Raw genomic sequence first — 13,279 nt, 5'->3', positions numbered from 1 at the left:
TATATTATTATTATTATTATTTTGACTTTTTGAGGGTAGTTGGGGTTAAGTAACTTGCCCAACATTACATGTCTAGTTTTTTTTGTGTGGGTGTTAAATGTCAGAGGCCAGAACCGATCTCGGGTCCTCCTGACTCTGGGGCTGACACTTTACTCACTGCGCCACCTAGCCACCCCCAACATGGTTATTTTCTAAGTATTAATTCATACAGGAAGGTTTGACATGCAGTTATAAACTACTGTATGGCTTTTGAATAGAATAGCTCAGTCACTGAACACAGCTTTTCTCATTGTAAGAAAAAGGTGAGATTTGTTCCCCCACTCTTCTGTGTATTTGAAGAAATTTTTGGAAAAATTTCATTGATTATTAAAATATAATTTATAAGATCAAAATCATTTTATTAGACTGTAATAGATAAGGCAGTTGATAACTTGTCAAGCAATTTTATTACTCCTAATACTTGCCTTCAGCATAACATTCTCATTAAGAACACCAGCCACCCTAGTTTTCTAAAGAATAAAAAATTACGATTCAAGTGATTTAATCCATCTGTTTATTATTATCTGTGGTATAATATTTGTAATAAGAGAAAATTAATCTATGGGTAAAATGTATTTTTCAAGCTTAATTGCAGACTTAATTAATGTCTTTTGCCCATCTTACCATTTAAAAAATTTATGCATTTATTTGTGAAAAGAAGAAAACTAAGTTATAATTTAACTGTCTTCAAGCACTTGACAGAAAATTGAAGAAAAGAGATTAGACTTTCTCCACTTGGCCCCAGAGGTTAGAACTGGCAGCTCTTATCAGAAGGTACAGTGAGGCCAATTTAGATTTGATAGAAGGAAAAGCTTTTTTTATAATTATTTTCCCAACTGTTCCCAAATGGAATGGGCTTCCTGGGAACATATTGGTCGCCCTTTACTGGAGGTTTTCAAGTGAACACTCCATCAGCACTCAACATGGGTATTAGAAAAGGGAATTCTTTTTGAGGCACCCATTGGACCGGATGGCAGTTGAGAAGGAAGGTATTTTGGAACGACAAAAAACAACACCGCCTTTAAAGTCAGATGACTTCGGATCAGTGCCTGTGACACTGAGTAACCCTGGGCAAAGCATTCCATTTCCCAGTGCCTTGCTTTGCTCCTTTCCAAAAGGAAGAGGTTGGATTAAAGGTCCATTCCAGTTTCTAGATCTCTGTGTGATCTATTCTGTTACCCTCAATATGAAAAAGATATATAACAAATGGATTGGTATAATAATAGAGTGTAAGCTTTCAAAGAATTTAGTGGTATACAACACAATATATGATTTATATAATACTGTGATATGTAAAATAGTGCAGGGAATGAATTTTTTATTGTATTTATTTTGAATAAGGGAATGAATTATGAAAGTAGTCAAAGCATCAGTTCTCATTAGTAATGATTCTTTAAGTCACTCAGTAAGGAGAAACTAATGCTGAACTATAGGAAAAGAGAAAAATGCAAATGATGGAGATTGGTTAATAAATAGAAAATTATTTGTGGAAGTCAATGATTTAAAGTAACTTTGATAAATCATTTTCCTTGCAATGTTGCTACCTATTACTGTACTAAATCATGTCTCCTCCTTACATCTTTAGGTGTAAAAGACAAGAAGCTAGACCACGTTACAGCATCGGACTGGAGCAGGATGAGACTTACATCCCTCCAGGGGAATCCTTGAAAGATCTAATTGAACAGTCTCAGAGCTCAGGAAGCGGATCCGGGCTCCCTCTGCTGGTATGAGGAGAATAGTGTTGGAGTTTAAACTATAACTTCTGTAAATGGCAAGATCACAGGGTGTCTGTTTACTAGTGAAACAAGTATGGCATTTGGTTAGGGAAAAAGCCCTCTGATGTTAGGTAGATGGGGAGCTCGGTTACAGTCCTAACTGATAACCTCTTGACTTAGAGAGGGTAATGTGATTGTTTGTTTTTTAATGCAAGGGTAGAATTACAATCCAGACTTTAGCCTTTTCTGATCATGAGCAGATTAGGAAGTGTTACATGTGGAACCATATTCACCCTGGAATCCCTAAGGGTCCCATTACTTGCCCCTTGGCCCTGTTTCTTAAGTCCAAAGGATCGCATGGAACTCCTATCCAAGCATCACATTGGGGAGGGAGGCTTTGTTTCAGCCTCAAGACTCATATTTCAAGGTGAAGTCCAAGACTTTTCCATTTAGGAGAGGGTTAGTTTTCTGATGGTCATCAGTGCCAACCTTGGAGATTATATGTGGGGAATCCAAGGTACTTGCTTTAATGAGGGAAACACAGGAAAGATTCTTAGGGTGTAGAACAGGTTTAACAATAAAAATCTTCAACCTCAATGAGACATGTGAGCCTGTGTTTTTCTACATTTTGCATGTGTAATTATTGAGGTCAAGCTTTTCTGTCCTTAACTGGATTTCTCTCATACCTTGTCTAAGTATAATAGCACCAGGTCCTCACTTTAATTTTTTTAGCTGGATCTTTGATTTCATAGCTGCAGGTCAACATTTGCTCTGCAACTAATAATTTTCAATAAGGGGATATGACCATGGTCACTCAGGCACTGTGTATCAAAGGCAGGGCTTGAATTCAGGACTTCTTATCCCAAGGCCAGCTATCTATTATATAATACCCCCTCTTGCTCTACTGCCTTATTAAATTTAAAAGTGTATTAGACATTTTTTTGATAATTCACTTTCATGTTTAAATGTTAGATCATTTGTCCTTTTGCTGAATGGCTCCAGACACCAGTTAATTCCATCGGCCCTATTCTAGTCTGTATGTCATGACTTACTGTCATCTCTTAGATCCTCTGATCTTCTTTTTAAAAATGTTCTTACTTTCTGATTTGTAGTAAAAAAAATGAAGCCTTTTCAGAGATGTCTCTTGTGCCTGGAATATAGCAACCTCATTTCTGTTTTTGATGGGATTATTTAACTAGTAATTGAGGAGAATGCTATGGATATCAGTTAAGAGTTTACCCAAAGTTTTTTTTTTATTAAAGTTCTTCATACTGTTGCGGAGGAGATCAAGGATTAGACATTACAATCAGAACTATTCTGTGCCAGGTACTATGCTGGAGAGATACAAATGCAGAAAAAAAACCAGATAGTCCCTTCCCTCAAAGGAGTTTATAATTTAATGAGGGAAGACCACTCACAAAAGGAAGTTGAAAAACAGGAGTGGAAAGGAGATGAATCATATCCTTGGCAGGTAGAGAAGTCCCAAAGTGGTGCATCCAGGTGGGAAACTAAGAGACATCTGTGCTGTGCCCATTCCTTAAATGGATATGTCAGAGGTCTTGGCTCCCTCCACCTTCTAGTCAGGATAGTGACAGCAAGGACAGTTTTGAAAAAGTATTAGTGGACAGCAAGCTCAACATTGATCAGAAGTGTCAGGTGGATCAACAATAAAGGGAGTAAGATCTTATGCTGCACTGAGAGGTGCATAGTTTACAGGGAGAGGGTGTTTCCAGTGCATCCTGACCCTATGAAAACTTTTTTGAGTAGTTTTGTTTGGTTCCGGGTGCTTAATTCAAGAGTGAGCTTGACAAACTGGAGAGAGTTCAGTATAGACAACTTGGATGGTGAAAAGCCTAGTCCCTAACATGAAGATTGGTTAAAGGTTTAGCTTGGAGAAGACTTGAAGGGAATGGGAAAGGGCTGTCATGTGGAATAGGGATTTAAGATATGTTTTGTTGGGCCCCCAAAGGGTAGAACCAGGAGCAATGGACATGGAAAGAGACAAGTTTAGGTGTGATGTTAGGAAGAATTTCTGAAATATTCAAGCTTCCTGTCCTTGGAAGTAGACGCCAGATGACCATTCATTGGACATGTTCTAATGGGGATTCTTTTTGTGTATGGATGATGACTGTTTAAGTCCCTATCAGCTTTCAAATTATGTACATACACACATATACATATATGTGTGTATATATACCATATTAGTGATTGTCTAACAGAATTGATGGTAAATCTGCCATAGCATAGCCCTGTACCTATTAGTCATTTAATAAATTCTTGCTGATTGCTTTTTCAACTAATTTTACAACAATTTCCATTTATGACTTCCATGCAGGAAGATAAAACTCATTTTAAATAGGAAATACCTTTGATAAAAAGTCTTTTTCCATTTTCCTGGTCAGTGTCAAACTTTTAATTATAGGGTTTCCCCACCCAGTAAAATGTCAGTAAATAAAGAGGCTATCTCATAATATAGAACTTATTTAAAGTTATCTTGAAATGCATTGTCTGTATAAGAAAAGCTACAGCCCATGTATATGTTACCATATGTAGTCACTGCTTTATTCAAGAGATTAAACAAATATGTTGTACTGTGAATATGCTAACTGTGTTTCGGGATTTAATAGGTCCAAAGGACTATAGCTAAGCAGATTCAGATGGTCAAACAGATTGGAAAAGGTCGCTATGGGGAAGTTTGGATGGGAAAGTGGCGTGGTGAGAAGGTAGCTGTGAAAGTGTTCTTCACCACTGAGGAAGCCAGCTGGTTCAGAGAGACAGAAATATATCAGACGGTCTTGATGAGGCATGAAAATATTTTGGGTGAGTAAAAATCAGTATAAAAATGTTCTGTATTTGTTTTCTAGCTCTAAGCTTTTCTTTAGTACTATTTGTGTATCTACTCGTGTGAAATACCTAGAAACATTATCCTTGTCTTCTTGGCAAGGGGTCCTCAGAACACATGATCAGAGTGTTTCCAGATATTAGACTGAAAGGAGGGAGATCCTTTAAGAAATATAATTGCTTGGGACAGTGGAAATTACAATTCATTACTACTCTTAGATTATCTCAGAACCATTTCATGTCAGATTGTTCTAACAGAAGTAAATTTTTAACAAGTTAGGCACAATTATGCAATTATTTTTCTATGTTTTGGGGATGAGTGATCTCATCAGGATGGGTATTTCCTTCATTGCTATGGATTATGGCCTATTCATGCCTTATCTTCATATCATGGTCCACATCTATCCATAGAAGTTTTCCTAGAAGTGTAGAGAACTTCTTTTTTGTCTTTCCATATTTCAAAGGTTCCATTGTAGCACTTGAGCTGAACATCTGTTGCCCTTTGCCCTCAGTATATGGGCCAGATCACATCCTTTCCCTATGAAATAAATATCTTTGTGTTTTACATACCACTTCTTTTGCACAAACCAAAGCTGGCATTTCCTATCGTGTACTATACAGTTTTGATTCTTGCATGATTGAGAGAGTCTGGTATTTTGTGATTCACATCTATGTAACAGCATTAGGAGAATATTGGTGTTAAAAAGATAAGTTCTGAAGGAGGGAGTAACATTGAACCAGGGAAACTACTGAGCAGTTTCCCAAATGAGATCAAGCCTGCTGTCTTCATATTGAATATAATATTGGGCCCAGCTACAGAGTGTATCAGCCATTCCTGTCCATAATGACTAGGTAACAATTTGTGGATTCTATCTCTACAGTTTATTTCTATCAAGAATTCATTTTCTCCTTAATCATCTTAGGTTAAAATGATCTGGTTCAAATTTTTCAGAGAAAAAAAGTATTTCTAAATGGATTACTTTGGTTAGATGGATTAATTCTTTCTAGTCCTTTCTTTGTGAATTATTCTTTATGGTTCACAGAATCATAAAATTTCACAACTGACAAGAATCTATACCTGAAAAAGAAACCTATCAGTCTGCTAACCCTTTCTTAACACAATAAGGAGGAGTCTCATTCTGTTTTGGGGTAGCTCTAATTCTTAATTAATTAAGCTTAATTAATTAATTAGCTCTAATTCTTAATTTCTCTTCCAAATGAAATTTTTATTTTTATAACCTCTACCCATTGCTCCTAGCTCTGTGTTCTGTGGCCAAGAAGAACAAGGTTAATCTATCTTTCACATGAATGCCCTTGTAATACTTAATTGCAGATATCTAATATTTAAAAACAGAAATCCTTCCCACTCTACCCCAAAGTTCCCTTCTGAGTCTTCAATGGGTGAATGTCCCTGGTTTTTTCAGCCAAATTTCGTATTTAATGAACTCCAAAACCATTGAACATCCTACTTGCCCCACTCTGAGTACTCTCCAGTTTTTCACTGAGCTTTAAAAAAATGATGCCCAGATTTGAACACATCATTTCCATTATGGTATGGCCACAGTAAGGTACAATGTAGCTGTACCATATGCTGAATCCCTTAAAGTAGTCTAAGATGAAATTATTTCTTGGCTCTCATGTCACACTGCCCATTCTAATGGAGTATGCAATCCACTAACAGTCCTATGTGATTTTCAGCTTTGCTGTTGTTGAGCCATGAGCTAAAGATAATCTTTGATAAAGATAATTAAATTTCATAATATTAAATTTGATTCAGTCTTCCAACTTTTCAAAATCTTTGTCAATCCTGACCCTCAACCAATGTTAGCTATGTTTACCAGCATTGTACTTTCTCTTAATGTACTGAGAATGTCATCTACATGGTTTGTCTTGTCTTTGATAAAAATGTTAAAACAGAAGAGAACCAAGAATAGGTTCCTGGGACACTACTGAAGACTTGGCAAGTTAACAGTTAAAAATTAAGAACTGAGTAATTGGGGCGGCCAGGTAGCACAGTGACGTAAGAGTATCGGCCCCAGAGTCGGGGTGACCTGGGATTGAATCCGATCTCAGATACTTAGCACCCACCCAGAAACACCTGGCCATGTAACCTTGAGCAAGTTACTTAACCCCAATTGCTTAGGGGTGGCCAGGTGGCTCAGTGAGTAAGAGCACCGGCCCCAGTGTCAGGATGACCTGGGATCGAATCCGGCCTCAAATACTTAGCACCATACCCAGAAATAACTGGCCGTGTAACCTTGAGCAAGTTACTTAACCCTGATTGCTTTAAAAAAAATAACTGAGTAATCTGTGGATCCAGTCATTCAACCAATTTTCTAATCTTCCTAATTATACTATCATTTAGCACTCATCTCTCCATGTTTTCCACAAGAATGTCATAATTGCTAAAAAAGGAATTATATTATACCTATAGCTTACCTTTACCTGTAAGATTAGATTGGTATGACCTGTTCTTGATCAAATGATGTTGGCACTTCTAACATGAATTATAGTAATTATGATAACCTAAACAAATTGGAACACTCTAGAAAAAATTTGCCAATTAATTGCACATGATGTATTTTGCTTATTCCTTTCCTTATTTTAATTGGTTTTGTTTGACATTAGTAACTTCTTTATAACTATATTTATAACATACATATGTATCAGCAATGCCATATTCACAATGCCTATAGAGATTACAAATATGCTGATATAATTATCCATCACAAAATACGTCAGGTTTGCCATTTGGGGAAATAAACTAGAAAATTTATTGAGATACCAAAAGACTGAGTCCCAAAACCAGAAAGTGAAAGCCATCAGAGTAGTTATGACATTGGCACAGGTAGATAAAGTAGAAAGCACCCACATTCTCAAGCCTTTAAAACAGAACAGGCTAACTCCTCTCCCCACTCACAGCAACCACCCAGCGTCCGGGAAGCGCGCTCCCAGCAGCTCCGGCCCCTGGCAGTCCTCAGCAGGAGTCCTTAGCAGAAAATCCTGCTCCCAGCAGCTCCGGCCACTGGCAGTGCTCAGCAGGGGTCCTAATGAAAAAAAAAAAAAGGCAACTGCCAACCGCAGGACCGTTAGCTCGGCTTTTCACTTTCTCTTGCTCTGCTATGTCAGCACGTCCATGGGGCATGGGAGATCTTTAAATCCCATAACCCTTACATTCGGCCCCAAGATCTTTCATGTCCCTTACTTGGCAAAAATACAGTAGGAATAACGTGTCAACAAAATTTCACAACAATATAACAAGAATAGTACACAATAAACACAAAAAACCATATTTTAGGGTGGGGCTTGAGCACAAGCTCCCCATCATTCCCCCCACCCCGAACAAATGGGGCCCCAAAATCTTGTGGTAAGGGGTGAAGATCTCTTCTTCTATGGCTACTTGCTGCTGAAATCAGATGTAGAGCTGTCCCTGTCCTAAGGGGTCCCATTTGAGAGGTCAGTTCTTAATATGCTTGATGTCAGGTCCAAGGGTGACACATCACAGTTGCAGACAGGGGGTGACATCCAGCTTAAGCTATCAGGCATCTACAGATGGAGGGTACCAAGCCTGTGGAAACAAATCTAACAAACAAGGTGAATAAACAAAAAATCAAGAAGAAGCAAAGAGACAATAACCAGACGATTGTAGCCTCACTCACGGTAGAATAAATGACTTAAGGGTACAATTTTGTAATCATCTTCTCCAGAATAAACAATAGTTACAGTGTTATCCTTCCCATATGCTATAATCTCTGCAGCCTTTGGAACATCATCTGGCTTCCGTTTTACCCATACTTTAGCTCCTGATTTTATTCTATCAGTAGAACCAAATCCTTCAGTTCCTGTGACAGTTATTTTGGAAGGAGGGTCAGTTTTTACAAGTGGCATTGTTTTACAAGGAATGATAATCACTTGAACTATCCTATCATTCTTGTGAATCTGTATGGGCCCTTCACCTAAATTCTGGAATGTTACAACAATTTCTCCTTGATAATTAGAATCTATTACTCCAGCCAATACATGTATTCCTTGAGCTGCTAATCCTGATTTGGGTAAAATCTGTCCAAAGTGATTTTTAGGGATTCTTATGCATATCCCAGTGGAAATTTTTCTTACTTCTTTCCTGTCCAACCAAAAGTCCTCTAAACAATGTAAATCATACCCCACCGAACCAGGTGGTCCTGGGTACGGTGCTGGGACATCTGGCCTCAAGGTCCAATACTCAATATTTGGGATCTTGTGTGTTTGTTGTTTTCTAATTTGCAGATTGGGGATCATCATTCTGGCTAGAGGTGTACTTCCTCCCAATGGTCTATTATTCAAATTATGCAAAGCCATGAACAAATTATCCTTCCAATGTTGATATGAATTATTGGAACTTAACTTCCTCAACTGTTCTTTCAGTAATCCATTCATTCTTTCAATTAACCCAGATGCTTCTGGATAATATGGAATATGATATATCCATTCTATATTGTTTAGTATACAATACTTCTTCATTTCATTGCCTTTGAAATGTGACCCATTGTCACTTTGAATCTGCATTGGGGTTCCATAATATAGACTTATGAGATCTAGGGTTTTACAAGTGTTTTTCTGGGTTGCATTCTTATAAGGACAAGCTGCTAGTACACCTGAATAGGTGTCAACACAAGTACATATAAATCTGCATCCTTTATCCATTGGTAGTGGACCAATATAATCTATTTGCCAGATTTGGGCTGGGACTTTTCCTCTTGCTATCTCTCCAGTTACTACCCGAGGAACAGTTCGCTCCTTTTCCAATTGACATATATGACATTCTTCTGCTATCTGTTTTAACAGTGAATGAGAGATACTAATACCTCGATCTTGTGCCCACTGGTGTGTGGCCTGGACCCCCAAGTGGCCTGCTGTTTGATGGACCCATTTTGCTAATACCGGATCATCAGTTGTTGTCAAAGTAGGAACAATACGTTCAGTAGCAATCTTTGCCAGTCGATCAGCATGAGCATTGTACTCACGTTCTGGTGTGGTGGGGGCCACGTGAGCATCTACATGAAAAACTGACAAGTCAGTGACCAAAGACATGTTCCAGATATCTTCCCATAATTCTTTGCCCCAGACTTGTTTACCATGAATTTCCCAATTTTCATTTTTCCACATGGGCATCCATGTAGCTAACCCATTAGCTACCGCCCATGAATCAGTGAATATATGACACTGTCCTCCTTGTTCTATTTTGATGGCTTGATATACTGCCATAAGTTCAGCATATTGGCTACTTGCACCTATCCCAGTACTTTCCAAAGTCCTTCTAGTACATGGGTTATAGGCCACTGCTTTCCAATGTCTTTTTTGCCCCAAATATTTTGCTGTCCCATCAGTAAACCATGCATGTCTCTTTTGTTCCTCAGTTAATACATCATATCCCTCATTCCATTTTACAGTGGACTGTACCAACTGTTGCTTTGGCTCAGGGGGTGTGTCACTCCTCTCAATTTCTATGTTTGCTATAGATTCATGCAGAGCAGAGACTCCGCTTTTGCCTGTTTTCGCTCTATTTTGAATATACCACTTCCATTTGATTATACTAGCCTCTTGGGCATGTCCAATTCTGTGAGAAGCTGGGGTACTCATTACCCAGGTCATAATTGGGATTCCAGGTCTTAATATCACTTCATGGCCCACAGTCAGTTGTTCAGTCTCCACCAAAGCCAATATGCAGCTAACAACTGCTTTTCAAAAGGTGTGTACTGGACTCCAGATGAAGGGAGTTTCCTACACCAAAATCCCAAAGGTACATTTCGGCTTTGTTGTTTTTGCCATAAGCTCCAGTTTGCATAATCATCTTGTACAGTCACTTGCAATTCCACTGGACCATTTTGCATGGGCCACAAATCTAGGGCCAATTGTATGGCAGCCTTGGCTTCTTCAAAAGCTTTACTCTGCTCAAGTCCCCAATCGAATTCATATTTCTTCCGTGTGACTCTATATAAAGGTTTTAAAATCTGTCCCAAATGTGGAATGTGGTGCCTCCAGTATCCAAACAATCCTATGAACTTTTGGGCCTCCTTCTTATTGGTAGGGGTAGGAAAATCCTGAATCTTTTGTCGGGCTTGAGGAAGAATCTCCCTTAGCCCCTTGTTCCATTGTATACCCAAAAACTTCACATTCTGAGCTGGTCCTTGAACCTTTGCAGGGTTAATTTCCCACCCTTTACTTTTCATATGCTCAATTAGAAGGGTCAAACTCCTTTCCACTACTTTCGCATCTTTTCCCTGTATCATGATATCATCAATGTAGTGGGTAAGCTGTACACCAGGTAGCTTTAATTCATCCAACTGTTCAGGCACAATCCTGTGACAAATAGTGGGGCTATGTATGTACCCTTGTGGCAAGCGAGTGAAAGTATATTGTCTACCCTGCCAAGTGAAAGCGAAGTGGTCCCATTGTTTAGAGTCTATTGGGATGGTGAAGAAGGCATTTGCCAAGTCAATAACTGCATACCAAGTCCCATCATATTTCTTTATCCTTTCTATTAAGGTGATGGTATCTGGAACAGCAGCATACAAAGAAGGAGTCACCTTATTCAACTGTCTATAATCCACAGTCATTCTCCATGTCCCATCTGATTTTCTTACTGGCCAGACAGGATTATTCCATCTTGTGGTTGTAGGGACTAACACTCCTGCTTCAACATATTCCTTTATAGTAGTGGCAATTTCATCTTGCCCACCTGGCACACGATACTGTTTTAAAGTAATTACTTCAGAAGGTTCAGGTAAAGTGATTGGGTCCATTTTTAGTTTTCCTACTAAAACTGTATTAATTCCTATCTTTCTCACAGCAAATTGGTATCTTCCTTCAGGTAAATTCAGAGTCATGCCTCAATACATCTATTCCAATGATGTATTCAGGAATGGGTACAACAACCACAGTATATTCTTTCTTAGGTAACTGCCCAATTTTCATTGTTATTTTAACCTGTCTGGCTGATATTTCAGTGTCTCCTAGACCTGTGATGGTAATAGGAGTTCCATGTTTAAACTTATCAGGGTTTCCATAGATAAGTGTGGCCTCAGCCCCAGTATCAATCAGTGCCCTAGTCACAGTAGTTGATCCATTCTTCCAATATATTGTTAAACCAATATGGGGTCTGCAATCTCTTCTGCATATTTCTTTTATCTGGGCTGGGGCTTGGCCTATCTCCTATTCCCCCTGAAGGTGGGGCAAACTTGGATACAAAGATTCAGATTCAGAAATACCTGTGGGGGTGGTTCCTGCTTCCCTGTTCATTCTAATGCTAAGTACCTTTTCTTGGTAGAGCTTATGCAGCTCTTCAGTTGGAATACCATCTATTCTTCTAAAGTCCACCCCTGCTCTTAATAGAGCAGTAAACAGTTCCCTTCTTGTGGGTCTATTTTGTCTGAATCCTCTGGCTGTTTACTCTTCTCTCTCGAGGCAATTTGTCTTTTTCCCATTCCCCTAAATCGCTTAATTGTGAAATCTTATCCAGCACCTCTGAAAGAGGGTGCCCTATTTCTCCAATTAAAAGAGTCAGAATTAGGTGCTTATATGCAGGAGGAGCCGTCTTCACTATGATATTTCTATGAGGAACTCCTAGGGGGGTATCATAATATGCATTTGCATCTCCAATCAGGATAGCAGTTTTCATTACCTCCTCCTTTAGCTTTCTCATACAGTCTCTAAGTGAGTACCAGGGTCTGTCTCCCCTAGGCCACATAGATTCAGTTAGATATTGCTTTTTGCAACCTTCTGCAGCTAAAGCTAGAAGATTAGTTTTGTTATTTCCTCCTTGCATATGGTGATCCCTAAAAGCCTGGTGTACAAAAGTATTCTGACTGATACTTATGAATTTTAAACAGTCCTCATTGTCCAGTTTTATTCCTCCAGCGCCTTCATCAGTGATTCTTACTATCCAAGACACTAAAGACTCCCCCATTCTTTGGGTAAATCTACTCAATATATCAGTGATCTCCTGTTGAGTGAAATCCTCAATTATCTCCCTGGACTCTGTTTTGCCTCGGTGGTTCTCCTGCCTTCTTCTTCGTATGGGGAGAGCTTCTACATTAGGAGACTCCTCATCTAACCTTGTTCCATTCTCCTCACACACATTCTCCTGGAAGCTGTCAGGGCAACTCTGCCCAGCCTGTACAAAAGCTGCATGCACATTCCTTCTGCTAGTTTTTTGCTTCCTTTAACTACATGAACAGTAGCTTGCTCCTGGACCACATGAGTCCCTCCAGTTTGCTCTTCTGAGTGCTGTGACACAGAAGAATCCTCAGGCAAACCAGCTGACTCCCTAACCATCCTAGCTCTTTCCTTCAGCAGCTTATCCCTACTTTTACACATAAGGCGATAACTTGTTAGCAGCACCCAGCCTCTCCTGCACACTCCTGCCAGTTCTTTGCCTGGTTCTATGGGTATTGCTTTCAAACATCTTTCCAAATCTCCAGGTTCTCCCTGTTTTAGCCTTGGTTCCCAGTTTTCACAGGGCCCTGTGCTTTTAGCCCATTCTCTGGCTAGAGAGGAATAAGGCAAATCCTCCCATCCTGGAATAGCCATTTCTCCCTCTAAAGCCCCACTGCTTCCAAATAGAGGTCTGACATTTTGTGATCCCATCCTTGTCGCCAAATGTATCAGCAATGCCATATTCACAATGCCTATAGAGATTACAAATA

General features: G+C 39.1%; 1 protein-coding gene across 5 annotated transcripts in view; it reads left to right on the top strand.

Moving 5' to 3' along the window:
* Positions 1-13,279, top strand: part of BMPR1B (bone morphogenetic protein receptor type 1B) — a 482,311-nt gene that overhangs the window by 445,269 nt on the left and 23,763 nt on the right. For all 5 annotated transcript variants that reach the window (XR_011169511.1, XM_069094423.1, XM_069094400.1 and 2 more), the window contains 2 exons: positions 1,625-1,763; positions 4,382-4,574. Coding sequence is in view for 4 of the 5 variants with exons in the window: in XM_069094423.1 (XP_068950524.1) it covers positions 1,625-1,763; positions 4,382-4,574 (332 nt within the window). In the remaining variant the exon portion in view is untranslated. The remainder of the gene's footprint in view (positions 1-1,624; positions 1,764-4,381; positions 4,575-13,279) is intronic.

Source organism: Petaurus breviceps, unplaced genomic scaffold, assembly GCF_028583685.1.
Source record: "Petaurus breviceps papuanus isolate PSGF00001 unplaced genomic scaffold, PetGlider_PUasm1.0 126, whole genome shotgun sequence".
NCBI lineage: Eukaryota > Metazoa > Chordata > Mammalia > Diprotodontia > Petauridae > Petaurus > Petaurus breviceps.
This window is presented reverse-complemented; position numbering and strand designations above follow the sequence as displayed.